This window comes from Myotis yumanensis, unplaced genomic scaffold (assembly GCF_028538775.1).
Source record: "Myotis yumanensis isolate MYYU_CA2020_CCGP unplaced genomic scaffold, mMyoYum1.0.hap1 SCAF_3, whole genome shotgun sequence".
In the NCBI taxonomy this organism is placed as follows: domain Eukaryota; kingdom Metazoa; phylum Chordata; class Mammalia; order Chiroptera; family Vespertilionidae; genus Myotis; species Myotis yumanensis.
The window spans coordinates 99218476-99240363 of NW_027223754.1; the positions used below are offsets into that span (position 1 = coordinate 99218476).

A 21888-nucleotide genomic window follows, 5' to 3' on the forward strand; every position below is an offset into this window, starting at 1 on the left:
TGTATTGGTCTTTGAGGTGCCCAGGTTAGGTCCAGCTGTGAAGCAAGGCAGGCTGGTGCTAGTGCCAGGTCTTGGGCTTTTTTTTGTTTTGTTTTCTTTTGTTTTAAACCTCACTTGAGGGTATTTTTTTCCATTGAAAGAGAACAGAAAAGACAGAGTGAAATATTGATGTGAGAGAAACACATCAATTGGTTGCCTCCTGCACGAGCCCCAACCAGGGCCCAGGCAGGGGAAAAGCCTGCAACTGAGGTATGTGTCCTTGACCAGAATTTAACGTGGGACCCTTCAGTCCACAGGCCAACACTCTATCCCTATGCTCTGTCCACTTGAGCCGAACTGGCTAAAGTCAGGTCTTGGGCCTTTTATTGATAGGTTTGGGGTATGCTGTCACCAACTGCAGCTTGCCTGAGAGATTTTAGCAAAGTCTGAAGCCTGAGCCAGAACAGTCCATTCATATGGAAAAGCTGCTGCAAACAGCTTCGTTGGGACTGCAAATTGGATGGGCCGGGGACTCAGGAAATCCCCAAGGTGGAGCAAGCATATCTGATGGAGACTCAGATATGTCTGCCAGTCAGCCCTGCAAAAGCGGAGTTTTCGCCAAAACCGGTTTGGCTCAGTGGATAGAGCGTCGGCCTGGCGACTGAAAGGTCCCAGGTTCGATTCCGGTCAAGGGCATGTACCTGGGTTGCGGGCACATCCCCAGTAGGAGATGTGCAGGAGGCAGCTGATCGATGTTTCTCTCTCATCGATGTTTCTAACTCTCTATCCCTCTCCCTTCCTCTCTGTAAAAAATCAATAAAATATAAAAAAAAAAAAAAAAAAAAACAAAAAAAAAAAACAAAAGCGGAGTTTTCATCAGGCGAATAATTATCCCTGCGAGCACCTCTGTCTGGAAGAAAGCTGCCCCTGAGTTCCTGCCCAGATGCCAGACAACCCAGCTCCTCTTCCTATGTGTGTGGGTCCCCCAAAGCTGCCCGTTGCTGGTAGTCTGAGTAAGTTCATGTGTGGGCCCTTTAAATGGTACACCTGGGTCTACAGCAGCCTCCATGTCATATTACCACAATCCCTGCTGGTTTTTACAGCCTGTAGTTGAGGGGACTTCTCTTCCCAGCTCTGGAATCCTGGGCTGGGGGTCTGGTGTGGGACTGGGATCCCTAGCTTCTCATGAGTGGCCTCTCCAGAGACGATCTCCCTCCCAGTTAAAAAAAACAGCACACATGGGTGTCGGAGCAGCCCATCTTGCACCTCTGCATCTCCTGCTAGTCTCAATGTGCTTTCTTCTTTACTCCTTTAGTTGTAGAACTTCCACTCATCCAGCTTTCAGGTGGTTCTGAATGACGGTTGTTCTGTATTTAAGTTGTAATTTTGATGTGGTTGTGGGAGGTGGAGAGTACAGGCTCACATATTTTAATACCATGGCCTTCATCCTGTGGTTTTTATAGGCGCTTAAAATAACCAAAACAGATTATATAATACTGTTACAAAAATGCTTATAAAATACCTTTCACAGATTTTGTGTAGCATTTTTATATCAAAGGGTTTAACAGCTCTTCTGTTTTTATGTTGAAGCTTCAGATTGCAGGGCTTTAAACAGATTCAGAGGAATTAAGTGATTTTATTCATTTAAAAACATTTATTTCCACTAATAGTGCACAAGGTTCCCTTTTCTCCACATCCTGGCCAGTACTTGTTTGTTGTTTTATTGATAGTAGCCATTCTGTCATGTGTGAGGTGATACCTCATTGTGGTTTTAATTTGCATCTCTCTGATAATTAGTTACATTCAGCATTTTTTCCTATGTCTGTTGACTATCTGAATGTCCTCTTTGGAGAAGTGTCTGACGGATGGGTGGGTGTCTAAAAGACTGGATGAAAGAAGGTGATGAGATTAGTTGAAAAATATATACAGAATGCATAGACACAGACACCATTGTGGTGATAGCTAGAGCAAAAGGGTGTTGGTTAGGTGGAGGTGGGCAAAAGGGATGAAAATGGGATGGAAAGAAACTTTGCTTGGGACAATGAGCACACAGTGTAGTGTGTAGATGATGTTTAACGAGTTGTACACTTAAAACCTGTATGGTTTTGTGAATCAAAGTAACCCCAATAAATTCAATAAAAATAATGAAAATAGAAATGAATAAATAAAAGCATTTATTGATTATTTTTTACATGCCTTTCATGTGCTAGATGCTGGACTCAGAGACTAAGAAACAGTTTCTACCTTTCAATAGCACATAGTTTAGTGTAATGCTTCCCAGTGCAGGTGGAAGTCAGAGTGTGGTACTGACATCTAATGGTTATAGACCATGAATGCACAGGACAGCTCCCCCAGAACAAACACAACAACAAAACTCCAACCCCAAGTCCCAGTAGTAGTAAGGTTAAAAACTCCTGGTGTAGTGGAAGGAAAGAAACGGTTATGTTAGAGGAAGGTAGGAGTTCATAAAAGAGCATTGGGAAGATAGTGACTAACTCTTAGTCTAGTGAGTAGGTCAGAATCAACTTCAAAGAAGTCATTACTTAAGAAGTATCTTGAGAGAATATTAGGAATTTACGAGGTGAGCAGGGAAGGGCAGGGGTAATAACAGTAATTACCAAGACATAGAGGTATAAAAAGGCCTAATTTACTACTTTAAATAGCCTCAATATTTTGCAATTGGCAACAGGTTACTTTGTAAAGATTTCAGAGTACGTTTTAACTTTAGATGTTTCATATTCTTGTACAAAATAAGCCCAATAAGAACAGGAATTATACAGAGTGGGGCAAAAGTAGGTTGACAGTTGTTTGTCTGGAAAATAATACAATAATTAAGAAATAAAAATACAAGAATAAACTTTGTTTCATGGACTCACAACTGTAAACCTACTTTTGCCCAACCTTGTATTTTCTATCTATTCCACTTAGAGCATCCACATTAATATAATTTTATGCAATTTAGTTGCTATTTTTAATTGATAAGTGATTGATATAAGGTTTATACACAGTATTTAACCCACAGTCATTCATCATTTTCAGTAGCAGCATTGAAGGATATGATTTCTATGGAATAGGTTTATTGAGTATGGTATTTTCAAATTCTGGAAGTATAATTCTGTCTGTACTTTATTCCACTTAGAGCATCAAAAGCTGTTAAAGATAAGGAACTGATAAAATTATATTAATGGATTTATTGCTGAGTGGCATGGAATTATAATCATGCTTATATTTTTAGACTAATTTTTATAATGTATACACACCATTGCATTTATAAATAATTATTACACAACATGATAAATATATTATCAAGATGTATTAAAAATGTTGTGTGAGCTCAGTGAAGGGGGTTTAACTGAAGAAATAAATTCTAGCTAGACTTGAAAAGATGAACGGAGATCATCTCAAGCTGATAACTGGGAGGGTGGAAATGTGGAGAAAGGGACTGCACAAGCTAACATAAGATGTAGAGGGATTGGAAAATGGTGCTGTGTGATGAAACAGAGGACAATGTGGGGAGATTGTATGAAGATAAAACTAAGAAGGCTGTTTGGAGTCATATTGTGAAGGTATTTGTAAAGTAGAACCATTAGAGGATTTTTATGTGGGAGGATGATAAACCATAGAAATTAAGTAATATGCTAGTTAATAAAATGACAGATCCAGCAAAAATTCAATTTAAATATCATTCTCATGCAGTGTATTACTGTAGATAACTTGGAATTTTTTTTAACTGCAAAAGCATTATTGAACATTTCCTGACTACATTTACCTGTTACATTTTGACCTACTCCAATAGCCTATTATCTATAAAGGTATATCAATACAATTATCTTAGAGTCATTTATAGGGTGTGCATTCTGTGTCATTTAGAAAAACACATTTTTATTTTTTAAATTTTATTTTGTTGTTTAAAGTATTACAAATAGTAGTACATATGTCTCCTTTTTCCCCCAAATGCCCTAGCCAGTTTGTCTCAGTGGATAGAGCATCAGCCTGCAGACAGAAAGGTCCTGGGTTCCATTCTGGCCAAGGGCACATGCCCAGGTTGCGGGCTTGATCCCCAGTGGGGGACATGCAGGAGGCAGCCAATCAATGATTCTCATCACTGATGTTTCTATCTCTATCTTCTCCCTCTCCCTTCCTCTCTGAAGTCAATAAAAATATATTAAAACAAAACACATTTTTAAATGTTTTTGGTGCTTTTAAAATGCTTTAAATAACCTATATCTCTGCTTTTCCATTTTTTTGTAAGTGGAGAAAATTTTTTGTTAATTACTTATTTTTTCCATGTCTCTGAGCAATTTACTTACCTATCCAAAACATCTCCTACCCCCATTTCCCAGGGTTTTAAAATAAATTTTCCATAATGAATTTTGCAACAGGTTTTTAAAAGAAAATTCAAGCATCATTCACCAGGTTAATGCCACCTATTGCTAGAGGATGTCTACTCCACCTGCTCAGCCCTTATTCTAGTTGTCCAGTTCATCTTTTCTTTCATTCCAAGAGTTGCCAAAACTTTCTTCCTTTCATTCTGCTATTCATCTGTCAGCTACCCCTCTTGATTCTTTGCAAGGTTTCTTTCCTTTGTTGTTGTTTCTCTATTTTTTCCCCCTTCTTTTCTCCCTTCCCTTCCTTCCCTGTCTCCCTTTCTTCCTGACAACAAACATGCTCATATTAGAAAATTTTAAAAAAATTCAAAAAAATTTAAAAGGAGGAAAAAGAGATCACTGATAGGCAACCATGTAAATATAGCTGTCTTTATCATTCTTGATGTATTTATTTCATGCTAGTCTTTTTCTAAGTATATTGTAACATAAGGACCAAACACTATGCTACGTGCTCAATCGCAAAAATGAATAATGCATCATCTCAGCTCTTTGAGGTTCTAAATTGAGCAAAGTTTTCTATATGTTTTAACATTTTTCTAGAAGTTGTGTGCTGTGTGATTTTTAATATAATGAAATTCTACTTAAAATATTTAAAACCACATTAAGTAATATTCACTTTAAAAATGTATAATCTATATTTACCATCATGTGTATTCTTAAAATATGGTTTATCAAATTTCCTTTAAAAAGCACAGAATGCAGTTTTCTACTTTCACTCCATTAAGAAGATTATTAAGTTAGCATTTCATACTTTATAGTACTGCACTTAAATTGAATAATAGTTTCCTGCACCTTTTTAATTGCATTTTTCAGTTTAAAAATGCTATTTATGAATATCTGCTTTGTTGGTCTTCTCTAAGAAATATTGCTTATGTATGAATATTTTGAATTAGGAATAAATGAAATTCCGTTTTTGCTGTCAGACCCAAATTATAAAAATGCATTGCATGTCTTTGAAAATCAGTATACTCTATTAGCAGGCCTGTCAATATAAAAAGTGCATTCCATTTCCACCTCTTGCTCTAATAACCTTTTCTGTGTTACTCTGAGGCAGTTCACATAATCAGAGTATATTGTCAGCTTACTGGAGTTGAGGAAGCATGAAATGAAAATCACGTTAATATTGATCCAGTTCTTTTACTTGCAAGTGTCCTTGATGTCCTTTTCCACTGAACAATAACTGTTGATGTTAGGTAGCCATTTTAAAAAATTTCTTATAGTCTTGTAAATTATTTACAAGCATAACTAATCTGAATAAGAATTTACTACTGAGAATAATTTATAAGAATATTTCATCTTAATTAGTGCCCATATTGCTAGTTCTACATGTTTACTATATCACTGAAATATTTTCCTCAAGCTTTTCAGAGGAAAGCCCTTCTGCAGACATAATGTCTATGTCTAGTTAAAAGCAAACAAAAGTCTATACAAGTTTCTCATTGGTAAAAACATAAATGATGCTGTACTCTAATTTGATGTGATATATGATGTGCTAAAATGGACTATATAAGTAGCAGTAGTTACTGATTCAGGTAAGGATTACCATTTCTTAATCAAGTTTACTATAAATTTAAAGCACTTTAGGTCCTAGGTTTTTAATTTTATGGTAGTTTAGATAATATCTATTTTGGATAATTCACTATATTCTCTGTTAATATAAAATGAATTGAAGTGGGAGTTACGGTTAAATCCAATGCATTCAACCTAAAATACCCACAAGTAAGAAAACAGGAACTTGATGTCTAAATTGTCCAGATTTTTAATCTATATTTATTAAATTTAATCAATAACTACTTAGATTTTTACTTAAAGTGTGTTTGAAACAACAAATAGGAACTATTTGAATAGAAAGTCTACTTCATTTATAGAAATACTTGCTTTCATCAAATGATTTTGTTGATAAAGTGAGTAAAGCTCCTGGCTCAGCATCAGGTATAACAGAGGAAAAAAAAAATACTTGAGACTTCTAGTCATTCTTTCTAGTAGTGTTTTTTACTCAGTATTACTAACAGTTTTTATTATCAGGATTTTTCTACTGCAATATCTATTTGGTTTTTAATCCTGTTCTATAAAGAAAATGATTGTTTTAGTCTTTAGTCATCATTCAATAGGTTTGTCCTTTTGTGTCTTTATTATTTACTAGAGGCCCAGTGCATGAAATTCATGCAGGGGGGGTCCCCTCAGCCCAGCCTGCACCCTCTCCAATCCGGGACCCCTTGGAGGATGTCCGACTGCCGGTTTAGGCCCGATCCCTAAACCGGCAGTAGGACATCCTTCTCACAATCCAGGACTGCTGGCTCCTAACTGCTCACCTGCCTGCCTGCTTGATTGCCCCTAACTCTCTCTGCCTGCTGGCCTGGTCTCTCCCAACTGCCCCCACTGCTGGCCTGGTCGCCCCTCACTGGCCCCCCTGCTGGCCTGGTCACCCCCAACTGTCCCCTGCTGGCCTGGTTGCCCCTCCTGCCACCCCTGCCGGCCTGGTCACCCCACGCAGCCTGCTGTTTGGTTGCCCCTCACTGCCCCCCCACCCCCTGCTGGCCTGGTTGCCCCACATAGCCTGCTGTTCAGTCATTTGGTCATCCCTCACTAACCCTCCTGCCAGCCTGGTCACCCCACGCAGCCTGCTGCTCAGTTGTTTGGTTGTCCCTCACTAACACCCCTGCTGGCCTTGTCACCCCACTCAGCCTGTTTGGTCATCCGTTCAGTTGTTTCGGATGTGACGGCCCCTGGCTCTTTATATACTTAGATGTTTCTTGATCATGGTATCTCCCCTGCCAGGTAAGTATTATATACTTAAATGTTTCTTTAAAAAGGAAGTACTATGCCTATACTACAAAGTCCAACACAACATTTAATTTTGAATTTAAATTATTTACAAATAAAAGTATTTACTTTTTAGTAAGCAGTTGTTACAGTACAGTGTGCTCTATGTATACATCTGCTGCTTTTATCTCACTTTAAGTTTGGCATAAAACATTTTGTAGTGATGGGTTTCTTAATATAATATTAACCATTCTTTTCTTTTTGAAATGTTCAAAATTGTAAACTTCTCAGTAAATAGATAGAGCCATACATATCAATGCACTGGTGACCTGGTGCATGTATTCGTGCACATTGAAAGGATATTAATTAGAGGAAATATTTTAATATTGCTATTCGCCCTTTCTCTGTAATAGAAGTGTCAAACAAATTTACAATTGACAATGACAGATCAAAACACACATGTGCAATTGGCAACAGCAAGAGCTTTATATGTATCTCACATGCATGAGTCAACATTTATTTTTAAACTAGAGGCCCGATGCATGAAATTTGTGCAAGGGGCTTGGCCCTCACAGCCCCGGCTTCATCTGGAAGGTCGTTCAGCTGTCCGGTCTAATTAGCATATTACGCTCTTATTATTATAGATTGCCAGTGTGCGTCATATGTACCGGCTGGTTGGATGGTCGGATGGTTGGACGTATGTATGGTCGGTCACTTAGCCTTATATATATATTAATAGATAGATGAGACCATGTCACCATGTCTAATGCAATTAGTTGAAAGGTATATTGATCTTAAAATCCTTTCCTTTTAATTAAAATTAAATAATATCATTAGAGTTACTAAAAGTACTGTGCTGTAAAGGTATTTATTGCTCTGATTTTAGTTTTAATGAGATAAATTTATCTTTAAAGTTTTCCAAAGTATTCATATGTCACTAATACTTCTAAAAGAAAGTAGGTTTGAAAATGAAGTTTAGCGTTTTATCTTATACCGTATAGGGATAAGTTTGTCAAAACACTTTTTAAAAGCCAAAATATATTATAAAATGGTAGATATTATAAAGAACTTGTTCAGAAAAGATTTTCATCTTGTGAACTGGTTTCCAGATGTTTGGAAACTATAGAATTTCCTGACATCTTAGATTTAGATAAATTTTTATCCTGTATGTCTCCTTCCCATGATGGAAGAGAAGTATGGATTAAATGCATTACATGTAAATAAAATTTTGGTATCAACTTTGTTGAGAAAGCAATTCTTTCCTTTCAAATACCCAAGATATTAAGAGTTTTTATATTCTTAAGATACCCATATACAAAACTAAAACTGAATGTCAAATACATTTATGCTTATTTAATTTTATTTAATCATATTTTTAAATGGATAATATAATTATTGGGGGAGGACAATTTTTAATGTACGGTATTTTCAATTTCACAAACACCTTATGGCACCTGTCTATGTGCTGTCTGCAGGGAGTATCCAATCTAGTGGAGAAGCTGAAGGCTTATATTGCATTGCATTGTTATAAACAGTGTTATAACAGCATGGTGTAAAGAAGAAGATTAATCCCAACTATTATGGGTTTATTCTATTTTTCTCTTTGTGCATTAGCCACACATACAGGGTGTCCACCAAAAAATGTATACACACTTTAACAGCTGATAGCTCAATTTTGAAAATAAAAGATATTTTAATAAACCCTGTCTTTAAAATTATTCAAAGTGTGTGTATATATTTTGGGGGGACACCCTATATAAAATTTATGGCTTACCTTTTGTTATAAAATAATTTTTTCTTTATTAGTATAGATGTTTTAAAGTTGACTATAAAAATATTCCTTAAAGAGAAAATGACTACTATGTAGCATTTTTGTTTACATGAACTGTTTATATTTATCAATGGAAAAAGACATGATGGACATATAAATAAAATACTTTCTTTACTTTTGTTGTCCAGACTTTGCTTATAGATATTCTCAGAATATTATAAGGATAAGTTAATGTCTCTAGTTTGTCATTTCTATATTTTAACTTATGCTTATTTAAAATAACAACAGAGGTATTTTAAATGACTATAATACAATTATAGTAGTAATAATGCTAGTGTATAGTGACAGTACTAGATTTTTTTAGTTCTCTTGTTATTTCACTTTTAAAATATACTTTGTTTCACATGGGTCCTTGTTTATTAATAGAATTTTTACGAAAGAAGAGCTTTATGTAGATTCATATAATGTAGTATTCTATATTAGATAGCATTTTCTCATACAGAGCTTCAAGCATAATATATTTTACTGAAAAATCTAATGGTTATCCAGTGCTTTCCTATATTTATTTGTAACATGATGTGGAAAATAAAATAAGTGCAATTTTGCATCTGGCTTCATTAATCTATAATATGGTGGCATTTTTAAAATTCTGAAACCTTACAAATTTAATGGCATTTTAAAGTTTCCTTAGAAAATAAGCATATACTAGTAAAAGCTAAAATATTGCTTTTATCTCACTTTAAGCATATAAGAGCTAAATATAAACAATGTTATATGCATACCCTATCCACCTTTACACATAATTCACATTTTCAAATCTAAGGCATTCTGGTGGTTTGTGGTACTCGCTTGTTAATCTCTTGATGAATGGCTAAAAAGGCCAAGAAGTACACTCAGTCCAACATGTCTTCTAAAGATAGATGATCTCAAATAAATTATCTTCCCAATCAGATTTTGATTTGTTGGGTGTTAAACCAATTCTTTCTAAGGACAGTGTTTATAAGTCTTGTAATGAGACAGCCCTCTGAGACCTTACCTCATTTTGCCTGTAATTTTGATGAATGAAGCTCTAATTCATAAAGGATATTGTGATTGAAAAGCACTTTTGCACTTCATACACTTTAATTTAGATAAATGTTTGCTGCAGTACCATAAAAATCAGGAAGTTTACTGAGCTGCAAACTGATAACACTTCAACAGGGATGATAAGTTCAATGTTTTGATATGGATTAGTTTGCTATGTATTTTTAAAGACATATTTGTTTTATGGATTTAAACTAGAGGGGATCAACGTAAATGCTTAATATAAATTTCAGAGCTCACCTTCATTTTTTATTGGTTGGTTTTATTTTTAATAACATGAGTTATGTAAATATTTTTAATGACAAAGATTACACATGGTTATGATACAAGGAAAAACTTGCTTTATTAAGCTGACTTGTATATAAATGCCTTTTTTTACTATTTTACATAAAGAAACAAATTCCCTTTTGTGTAAATACATAGATTCTTGAATTTTCCCCCAATCTGAAGTCAAAAGACCAAGAATCTCTGAGATATCCTGGGATCTTCAGATTAAGAAATAGCCAGAGGTAACTTTTATGTCTCAGTTTATTCACTTATTCAATATTTATCAGGACTTGTTTGGTGCCAGGCAGTGCACTAAGGACTGAGAATCAAGAGCTTCCAGGCTATGTGGGCATAACAAGCAAACAATTACAATACCACTAACTTCCACAGTAGCAGGATTTATGAGGTGTGGTGGCAGCATAAGGGAAAGAACACAAAAACCTACCTTAAAAAATTAGAGGAGAAACCAAGATGGCGGCATAGGTAAACATCGGAAATTGCTGCCTCCCACAGCAAATTCAAAAATATAACTAAAAGACAAAATGGACATCATCCAGAACCACAGGAAGGCTGGCTGAGTGGAAATTCTACAACTAGAAGGAAAGAGAAAAGCACACTGAGACTCAGAGGAGGTGCGGAAGTGCAGAGGTACAGAGGCGCATGCGGCAAGGGCTGGCAACTGAGGACTCGGCTGTCTTTTTGAATCGGGAGGGAGTCACAAGCCCCCGACTGCTCTGAACTCCAGTTCCAGGTGAGTCTCTGGGGACCCAGACTCATACAGGAAGAAACTGGACTGTCTGGCAGCGGGCAGTACTCAGAACTCGAGGGCGGCTTTCTCTCAAAGGTGCTTGCAGCAATTACCGGGACACTGAGATGCGGAGCCCCTTAGGGCAGGGCTGAGGATCAGCCATAGCTGCTTGCACCACCCTGTTGATTCCCTGAGACCCCGCCCCCCCCAATCTGCTGCAGAGGCTTTTGCATATGAATGCCATGGCCCTTTGCAATCTAAAAATTACCTAACAAACTGCAGCTGGGCCAGACAGACCCAGAACGTCCAAGAGAAGGCCCAAGGCCCCACAGCAGCTTGCATTGCTTCACAGCTGGGCCTCATTTGGGCACCTCCAAACCCCAAACAAGAAAGGGGAATCTGCAGATCTCTTCGTAGCTCCTGCTGGGTAGCCTCAGGCAGAGGCTAAATTAGCACCTCCTTAGATCCAAGAGCCAGTGTACCCAGTGGTCAGAGTGGGACCATCCAATTACAACTCCTCAGATCCATAAGGGACACACTCAGGGGGCAGACTCAGTGAGCACCAAAGCCCCTCTGAAGCAAATCTTGCCTCATAAGTGTGTCTTCAGCACAGAAGTTCTCCCACCGTAGACACAGCTGAATCTCACAGCCAATTGGCCTGGAGGTCAATTCCTCCCAGTGTTACCTACAACAATCAAGGCTTAACTACAACAAGACTGTGCACAAAGTCCACAAAGGGGTGCACCAAGAGTGTCCACCTCAGGTAATTGGGGAGGCTGAGCCACTGGGCCCTATAGGACACCTAGCACAGAAAGCCACTCTACCAACACAGGGAAGCATAAAAAGTGCGGAGACAAAGAAACAGGTCACAAATGACAGAAATGGAGGAAAGAAAACGACTGGATATAGAGGTCAAAACCACACTTTTAAGGTTTTTCAAGAACTTTCTAGAAGCAGCCGATAAATTTAGTAAGACCCTACTTTCAATGGTGTTTTTTATTGCAGCTATGTCGCTCTTCATTTCTTCTTGGGACTTACTTAAGTTGTTGATTTTTTTATCTGTTTCTTCTAGCTTCTTGCATAAGTAGTTGATTTTTTCATCTGTTTCTTCTTGCTTCTTGAACATCCAGTGCATGTACTCTAGGAACCTTATTCTGAATTCTTTTTCCGTCATGTTGCATATCTCTGTCTCACTTAGCTGCTTTTCTGGCGAGTCCTCCTTTTCTTTCCTTTGGGGGTTTCTTTGTCTACCCATGTTTGATCTCACTGACATGACTAGTTGTTGAGTCGTTCAGTGGCTGGACCCTGGGTGGCAGTGGCTCCTCGGGCTGTGGTTGCTCCTTGGGCGGTTGTGGTAGCAGCGGCTCCTCTGTTGATAGCAGAGCCTCTGGTGGGTGCTGTTCACAGCTGTGGTGGCTCTTCTGGCTGGTGGAGGGAGGCTTCACACTCAGCAACTGTTCCCCAGGCAGAGCGTGTGGTGATCAGGAGGCCGCTGTTGCTTGAATCTGCTTTCCGTGGAGGGATGCAGGTCTCCTCTGGGCTCTTGCAGTCGCGCTGCTTTAGAGTCGTTGCCTCCGGGTTAGTAGCCAATCTCTGGATGCGGATAACAGCTACACAAGATGGCGCAATCTCGCCTCGCCGCTGAGCTGGCGCCCAGGGGGAGGTTTCAGCCTCAATCTCTAACCATCCCCATTTTTTAGGAGTTCTCTGTCTTTCCTGGCTGCAAACTGTCTCTCAGCTGAGCCTCCTTAGCTTGATTAAGCTGATTGTTACCCGTTTCAGCTGCTCGCCCTTATCTGCTCCTGGACAAAGCACCAATACGTCCGTCTAAGCCTCCGCCATTTTTTCCAGAAAGATCTAGTAAGACCCTAAAAGGTCTGGTGAGACTGCCGATAAATGTAGTGAGACCCTCAAGAAATCTAGTGAGACCCTCGAGGTTATGAAAAAGGACCAACTAGAAATTAAGCATACACTGACTGAAATAAAGAATATTATACAGACTCCCAACAGCAGACTAGAGGATCGCAAGAATCAAGTCAAAGATTTGAAATAAGAAGAAGCAAAAAACACCCAACCAGAAAAGCAAAATGAAAAAAGAATCCAAAAATACGAAGATAGTGTAAGGAGCCTCTGGGACAGCTTCAAGCATACCAACATTCAAATTATAGGGGTGCCAGAAGAAGAGAGAGAGCAAGATATTGAAAACCTATTTGAAGAAATAATGACAGAAAACTTCCCCTACCTGGTGAAAGAAATAGACTTACAAGTCCAGGAAGTGCAGAGAACCCCAAACAAAAGAAATCCAAAGAGGACCACACCAAGACACATCATAATTAAAATGCCAAGAGCAAAAGACAAAGAGAGAATCTTAAAAGCAGCAAGAGAAAGATAGTCAGTTACCTACAAGGGAATACCCATACGACTGACAGCTGATTTCTCAACAAAAACTTTGCAGGCCAGAAGGGAGTGGCAAGAAATATTCAAAGTGATGAATGCCAAGAACCTACAACCAAGATTACTTTATCCAGCAAAGCTATCATTCAGAATTGAAGGTCAGATAAAGAGCTTCACAGATAAGAAAAAGCTAAAGGAGTTCATCACCACCAAACCAGTATTGTATGAAATGCTGAAAGGTATCCTTTAAGAAGAGGAAGAAGAAGAAGAACGTAAAGATACAAATTATGAACAACAAATACACATCTATCAACAAGTGAATCTAAAAACCAAGTGAATAAATAACCTGATGAACAGAATAAACTGGTGATTATAATAGAATCAGGGGCATAGAAAGGGAATGGACTGACTATTCTTGGGGGGGAATGGGGTGTGGGGGATGCGGGAAGAGACTGGACAAAAATCGTGCACCTATGGATGAGGACAATGGGGAGGAGGGTGAGGGCGGAGGGGGGTGGGAACTGGGTGGAGAGGAGCTATGGGGGGAAAAAAGAGGAACAACTGTAATAATCTGAACAATAAAGATTTAATTAAAAAAAAAAGAAAATGCTCGGGGAAAAAAAAATTAGAGAATGGAACACGTGGTGGTTGACTTGAACTTCAGTTCAGCAAATGTTTGTGACACACCTGCTTGGTGTCAGGCACTGAGGCCGCAGAAATCAGTCTATAATGGCCTCTTCCCATAAGCTGCCTGAGGTGACTTCTGAAAATGGTTCATTATTCATTTGGACCCCCAAAATCCACAAATTTATGCAAATCAAGAGGTTCAAATCTTCATGTTCACTTTAAGATCACTCAAGTAACTGCCTAGGCCATCAAGGGAATGTATCTGAGAAAAGCCACCACGTATCTGAAGAATGTGTGCCATTCTGTTCTTATAATAGTGAAATTGGTAGGTGGCCCAGGCCAAACAGTGGGGATGGACACAGATTCAGTGTCCCCAAAAGTGTGTTGAATTTTTTGCTACACATGCTGAAAAATGCAGAGTAATGCCGAGTTTAAGGGTCTAGATGTAGATTCTTTGGTCATTGAGCAAAGCTCCTAAGATGCAGCACAGAACTTATGGATCCTATGAGTGGATTGACCCACACATGAGCTCTCCCTGCCACATTGAGAGGATCCTTACTGAAAAAGAGCAGATTGTTCCTAAATTAGAAGAGGAACTTGCACAGAAGAAAAAGGTATACCAGAAGAAACTGAAGAAACAAAATCTTATGGCTCAGAGGTAAATTCAGCATAAAATAGGTATTAATAAAAGTTTTTATAAAAGGGAGAAAGTAGTCTATAATGTAGTGGAGAAGAAAAACGAAACAGCACCTATATAGTGTGGCTGAGTTCTGTGTAAATTGTGAAAGTACAAAGGGGTTAGTTAGGAAAGGTACCTGAAGGAGGTGAGTTTTGAAGGTCAAGTAGGAATTAGCCAAACGAAGGAAGAAGGAAGGAACATAATATACAGAGGAAATAATATTAGCACAGGTAAGGGGGTCCGAGAAAGCAGGACATATTTTGGAAGCTATAAATGGCCCAGTATTGCTTATGGGGGAGTAAGAAAAGATAATGCAAAATTGATATTAAGCGGATAAAAGACCTTGATTAGTCATGCTAAGGAGTTTAGACTTTATCCTAAAAGAATAATCTTTGCACTCAGTGTTGTTGATTGAAGGAGTTAATAAACCATATTAAGCAGCGAATTATCCTCAACTTAGTTGTGTTGGACAGTAATCACACTGACAAGAGCATAGAGGATGGTGTGAATGAGGGAGCTACGGAAGACCTCTAGGCCAAATGATGATGGTTTGAGCCAGGACAGTGGCAGTCACCTTGCAGGATAAATTCTACATTTGTGGCTTCAGTAAGTGGGTTGATGAAAATAGGAGGAGGTAGAGGAGCAGGAGATGATTTGTTCAGTTAGGAAAATGTGGAATTAAGAAAATCCAGGTGAAGATGTCTAGTAAAAATATAGCAATAAAGACCTCAAGAGAGACTTCTTGGTTAATAATCATTGGATTTGCCTTTTTTGTTCTCAGATGATACAAGCTCTGGATTTCTACAATTAAGTTACTACCAAAGAAGCAAATACATTATATAGATAGCAACACCAAGAAGATTACTGTTGTGCTGACTTTATAGCAAATAAAACCAAATAAAATTGAGATAGGGTTCTGGATAGGGGTCCTCAGATTTTATTCCAAAAATAAGAATTGTATATGGGCCAGTGAAAGAAGAATGCACATACTGGTATAACCCATTTAATTCCCCTTGCCCCCAGTGTAGCATTGATACTTTTTGTCTCTGAAGTATTTATCAAAATATATATTTAACAATCAATTACTTTATACTGTTAAGCTATATTTTAATCATGCTCTCTAAATACTACTATCCAGCAAGAGCTAGGATGACAGACTGTACCTCTCAGCCAATGACACTCTACAGTGCTACTGTGACATGGCTGTGTTCCTCAACATGTGTTTTTACTCCTCGATGGGCTACTTTTGAGTCAATTTGTTAATGTTTTAGCAAACAGTATTGGCTTTGAATTGCTGATAAAAAGAAGTGCAAGCTGCAGAAAAAGGCTAGTAGTGTTTTATAGTGCAAGTTTCACAGTGCATACTTCTAAGAAAATGGTGGAGCGGATATTAACAGGTTTTAAAGGACTGTTGTTAGAAGTCCTCTATTGGGCTTGGGAAAATCGACCAAAAATATTATTAATTGTTAAACGAAGAGAATTTTGACCAAAGGTATGACAGGACTTGGAGAGTAATTGCATGTGTACACAATATAACATTCCCTAGAATTATGATAAAACAACACCATATAGGAGTGATTTGTTAAGCTTCCATTTTCAGGAATATGTCCAAAAATGAGATGTGACAGTGTTTTCTCAGTTAATGCTGCTCCTTAAAGCCTACATCCTAATACATTGATATGAAGTAGAGATATTTCACATATATAATTTACTTGAAATTCAGGTAATTTTAGATTCATTGACACCTGTCAAAGAAGGTGTTTGAGTGAAAATATTGAAATATTTGTTAAGCAGTCAAATCCATGAGAGTTTCAAATGCATTTTAATTTTTAACCTTCATATTGATTGACCTATTAATGCTAGGTAAACTTTGCTATATTTGCATTTTTCTGACTTATTTTTGTGTATTTTGATTTTGGCCATTTATACTATTTTATGTAACAAAGTCAGGATATCACTTTAGAAAACCATTGTTATTAATTGCTAAAGAAATAGCTATTGTGAAGTACATTTTATGTCTGCATTATTCCTAACTCCACCTTTCTATAGCTTCCCAATAACAATCATATCTTCCTTCAGATGTGAATGCTTTCTTATTTTCTTCATACCTATTTATATTTTTAAAAGATCTGTCCAGTTGATTACCTAATTCACACAAAGGTATAATTATGTAAAATTGTGTGATTTAATGGATCATAAAACTGAGTTTTTAGTGAGATATAGATTTTTGATAGAAAGTGCAGTGATCTTAGAAACCCAAGTTGCCTTTCTCTACCACCAGCCAACTCCTAGGTTTCTCTATAGACAAGTAGCTTTGTCAGCCTGTTGCCTCATCTGCAAAACAAGGGTAGTAGATTACACCATCTTTCTCACAATTATTTAGAAGACTGAACAAGATAAAGAATGTAAAAGTGCTCTATAGTTGTAGAGTAATGTGTAAATGCAGCATATAATTATGAAAAATAATAGATTATGTCTAATACTCACTGAAAACAAAACAATCACAATGACCTAAATTATTGTATTTCACTTGTGACTAGGCACTGAAGAAGATGTGGTGAAGTCCAAGAAAACATTCAGAAGTCAAGCAATAGTGAATCAGAATGCAGAGACAGAACTTATGCTGGAAGGAGATGATGATGCAGTCAGTCTGCTACAGGAAAAAGAAATTGATAATCTTGCAGGTAAATTTTTTAATTTTTTTCTTCTATTTGTGTAAATAATAGTCACATGATTACTGAATTTAAAATCTATCTCCTGGTGGAAAAGTGTGTGCCAGTGGTTAGAATAATGCCCAGTTATGTGAATTTTAATAATTTATCTCATTTCTAATGACATGATGGGATATGGATATCTTACAGTGTTGGCCCATAACAGTTTTAGAATCCTGTGAGAACAGGTTGCTTCACGAAGGTACACATACAGTGTTGTACACAATTTCAGAGGGTTCGCTGACCCCTGGAATCATTCTAGATCTCAAGTTAAAAACTCCTGCTTGAGAGTCTCAAAGAGTGGTTGAGTCTCACCTCACTTCTATATCTTCAGGCCATACAACATTGGAGTGAGTTATCTACACTAATAAAAGAGAAACATGGTAATTAGCGTATGACCGCTACCCTTCCCATTGGCTAATCAGCATATCCTTATGCAAATTAATGTCAGCTAAGATGGCGGCCGGCAGCCATGCACTGAAGCGAACAGGGAGGCTTGCTTGCTCCAGTGACTGCGGACTCCAACGTTCCCTGCCTGACTTGCCGGTCTCTCAGCTGCAACTCTAAGCAACTATGTTGCAAATATAGAAGCTAAACAAAACCCCAGAAACCGGCTTTCAGTCAGCCGGGCTTCAGCCAGCCGGACCGCAACATTGTATCAAATACAGAAGGTAAAGGCCAGAAACCTGCTTTCAGTAGCGAGGCCTCAGAGCTAAAGCTGGCCCAGAATAAAAAGAAAAAAAGGAGCGGTTGGGAGCTTCAGTCACCCACCAGCCTGAAAATGGCCCTCAGCCCCTTAGCCAGACTGGCCAGGCACCCCAGTGGGGACCCCCACCCTGATCCAGGACACCCTTCAGGGCAAACCAGTCGGCCCCCAAAGGGTAATATGCCTCCTGGCACCGGGATCAGCGGAGCAGTGAGGCTCCTGGCACCGGGATCAGCGTGACAGGGGGCAGCGCCCAAACCCCCTGATTGCCCTGCGGCTCTGTGTGTGACAGGAGGCGGGGCCACAACCTCCCTATCTGCCCTGCTCTGTTCATGACAGGGGAAGGCGCCCCAACCCCCTGATCAGCCCTGCTCTATGCCTGATAAGGGGGAGCTCCCCAACCCCCTGATCGCCCTGCAGCTCTGTGTGTGACAGGGTGGGGTGCCCCAACCCCCCCTCCCCCACGGGCCCTGCTCTGTGTGTGACGGGGTAGAGCCATAACCTCTCCATCAGCCCTGCCCTGAGTGTGAGAGTGGCAGCGCCCCAACCCCCTGATCAGCCCTGCTCTCTGGGTGATAGAGGGCGGCGCCCCAACCCCCCTCCACGGGCCTTGCTCTGTGTGTAATGGGGTAGAGCCATAACCTCCCCATTGGCCCTGCCCTGAGTGTGACAGGGTGCAGCGCCCCAACACCCTGATCCGCCCTGCTCTGTGTATGACAGGGGGCGGTGCCCCAACTCCCCTATCGGCCCTACTCTGTAAGTGACAGGGGGGAGCTCCTCAATCCCCTGATGGGCCCTGCTCTGTGAGTAACAGGGGGCAGTGCCCCAACCCCCGATTGGCCCTGCTCTGTGCATGACAGGGGGTGGTGCCGCAACCTTCTCATCGACCCTGCCTTGAGTGTGATGGGGGCGGTGCCCCAACCCCCCAATCGGCCCTACCCTGAGCGTGACTGAGGGTGGCATCGCAACCTCCCAATCCACCCTGCTCTGTGCATGACGGAGGCGGCGCCCCAACTCCCCAATAGGCCCTGCTCTGAGCCTGACCAGGGGCTGCACCTAGGGATTGCGCGTGCCCTCTGCCACCCAGGAGCAGGCCTAAGCCAGCAGGTCGTTATCTCCCTAGGGGTCCCAGACTGGGAGAGGGCACAGGCCGGGCTGGGGGACCTCCCCCCCCCCCCCCAGTGCACAAATTTTTGTGCACCGGGCCTCTAGTATTCATCATAAAGGAGTAGGATTATATTCATCATTCTGTTTACAAAATAGCACTCCTGTGTCCAGAGGTGTGCTGGCAATGATCTGGCATTCCTATTGAAAGCCTCCAATGATATTTCTACCAGTTGGAGACTTCTACTTTTATGAAGAAATGATATTACTGGTAATTGTAAATTAGAGATAATACATTATTCTCCCTCTTCTAGAAAGTGTTTAATAAGGTTATTCTAATACCAATTCCTGGATATGCCTACGTTATTAACATTTCTGTTTTATGAAACCTTTTTTTTTTTTCTATTTAAAACTAATCCTAAATCTAGGAACACAGATTAGCCTCAAATTCCTAAGTAAATATTCAACTTTTGGTTTTTTAGTTTCTTGATTTGTTTTAATAGTTCAGAGATTTTATTTGAGGCCATTTGGAAATATAAGCAAATGAAAAACATTATTTTCTTTTGCCCACAGATTTGCTTTTTCTTTTCTTGGTCTTATTCTTGATCCTGAAGAACTAGAGAGAATTCACAAACATTATTTCTGATCTTTTTAGATAATGTGTTGCCATTCTTCATTTACATATGTTCAATATGTTCAGTAATTATACAGTTTAGTTTAGACTCTCTGGTCCTTAGTTCCCACTTAAGGTAATTAATTACCTGATAAAAGTTTGGCCAGTACCTTGGAGTTTCTTGTGATAATATCTGCCCAGTAATACTATAGGCAAAATCCACTAATACTATAGGTATAATAACTCCTTTATATTTCTCTCCTCTAATGGTAACTAGAGTGATTATTAACATTAATTTATGCTTATAAACAAAATTCCCAAAATAACATTAAGTTAAAATTCCTAAAGAACAATGAAACTATGCTTGAAATAAATTATTTAAAAATTGAATCTCTACCAGTTCACTCTGTCAAGACTCCTCTAACTTCTATAAATTTTAAACAGTTTTGTCTTTGCACAGATCTGATCCTATTCATACCTACATAGTCCTAATTCATACTATTTTTGGAATCCTTAGGTCTAAGATATCTTATAAACTGTCCTAAAATATTGATTCTCTGCTTAGTCATAGTGTTCAGTTTTATTTATTTTTACTCTGTGTAAAATATAATTTTATTATTAATTTTAAAAATCTTTATTGTTGAGAGAATATTATATATGTCCCCCTTCTTTTCCCTCCATTGCCCACCTCCAACTGGTTCTGCCCTGCCCCAAGGCTTCACCACCCTATTGTCTGTGTCCATAGGTAAAGCATATCCTAATATATAAAAACTCTGGGTCGGAGGCTCGACCAACCAGAAGTCAGTCCTGCAGTCAGCACTGGGTTGCCATGGCAACCCAGTGCTGACTGCTTCCCCTGCAGGTGTGGTGCCCCAGCACTGTCTGCTGAGGGGACTGCGAATCAGGGCCAGAGAGAGGCCTGAAGAGAGAAACAGGGACTGATCTGTTGCCTCTGTGGCAGCTTTTGATCAGCACTTGCCTCTCTCTTTCTCTCCCAGTCTTGCTAGCAGCCACACCTCCATTTCTCTCCAGGCCTCCACCTGGGCTGCTGATCAGCTCCGCCTTTCTGATCAGGCCCCGTTGATAGGCCCAGAGATGCTGACTGGCATAGGAACTGACCAATCAGAACAGAATTTGGGTGCTATGAGGAGCAAATGGCTGCCTAGGAGGTGGAGCTTTTGACACTGACTGGCATAGGAACTGACCAATCAGAAACAAACTGGCCAGCAAAGGAGGGAAGTTGGGGGCAAGATCAGGCCTGCAGGGGAGGGCAGTTGGGGGTGAGATCAGGCCGGCAGGAGAGAGCTGTTGGGGGCGATATCAGGCCGGCAGGGGAGGGCTGTTGGGGAAACCGGGCCTGCAGGGGAGGGGAGTTGGGGATGAGATCATGCCGGCAGAAGAGGGCCATTGGGAGCAACCAGGTTGGCAGGGGAGGGAACTTGGGGGCGAGATCAGGCTGGCAGGGGAAGGCAGTTAGGAGCGAGATCAGGCTGGCAGGGGCGGGCTATTGGGCGTGAGATCAGGCCAGCAGGAGAGGGCTGTTAGGGGTGATCAGGCAGGCAAGCAGAGGCAGTTAGGGGCAATCAGGCAGGGAGGCAGGTGAGCAGTTAGGAGTCAGTGGTCCCAGATTGTGAGAAGGATGTCCCCCAAGGGGTCCTCAGTTGGAGAGGCTGCAGGCTGGGCTGAGGGAACCCCTCCCTCTGTGCACGAATTTCGTGCACTGGGCCACTAGTATACATATAAGTTCTTTGGTTAATCTCTCTCCCTCCCCGGCTTCACCCTTCCCTCTGAGAGTCCTCATTCTGTTCCATGTTCCCATGCCTCTGGTTCTATTTTATTCACCAGTTTATTTTGTTCATTTGATATCTTGTTAGTTTATTTTGATTTTTAGATTCAATTGTTGATAAATATGTATTTATTGCCATTTTATTTTTCATATTTTTATCGTTTTTCCCTTTTCTTCTTCCTCCTCCTCCTCTTCCTTCTTTTCTTTTAATTCTTCTTTCTCTTTTTAAAGAATGCCTCAATATTTCATGTAATACTGGTTTGGTGGTG

General features: G+C 39.8%; 1 protein-coding gene across 5 annotated transcripts in view; it reads left to right on the forward strand.

Moving 5' to 3' along the window:
- Positions 1–21888, forward strand: part of NBEA (neurobeachin) — a 975192-nt gene that overhangs the window by 599888 nt on the left and 353416 nt on the right. For all 5 annotated transcript variants that reach the window (XM_070409180.1, XM_070409183.1, XM_070409179.1 and 2 more), the window contains one exon: positions 17240–17383. In XM_070409180.1, coding sequence (XP_070265281.1) covers positions 17240–17383 — 144 coding nt within the window. The remainder of the gene's footprint in view (positions 1–17239; positions 17384–21888) is intronic.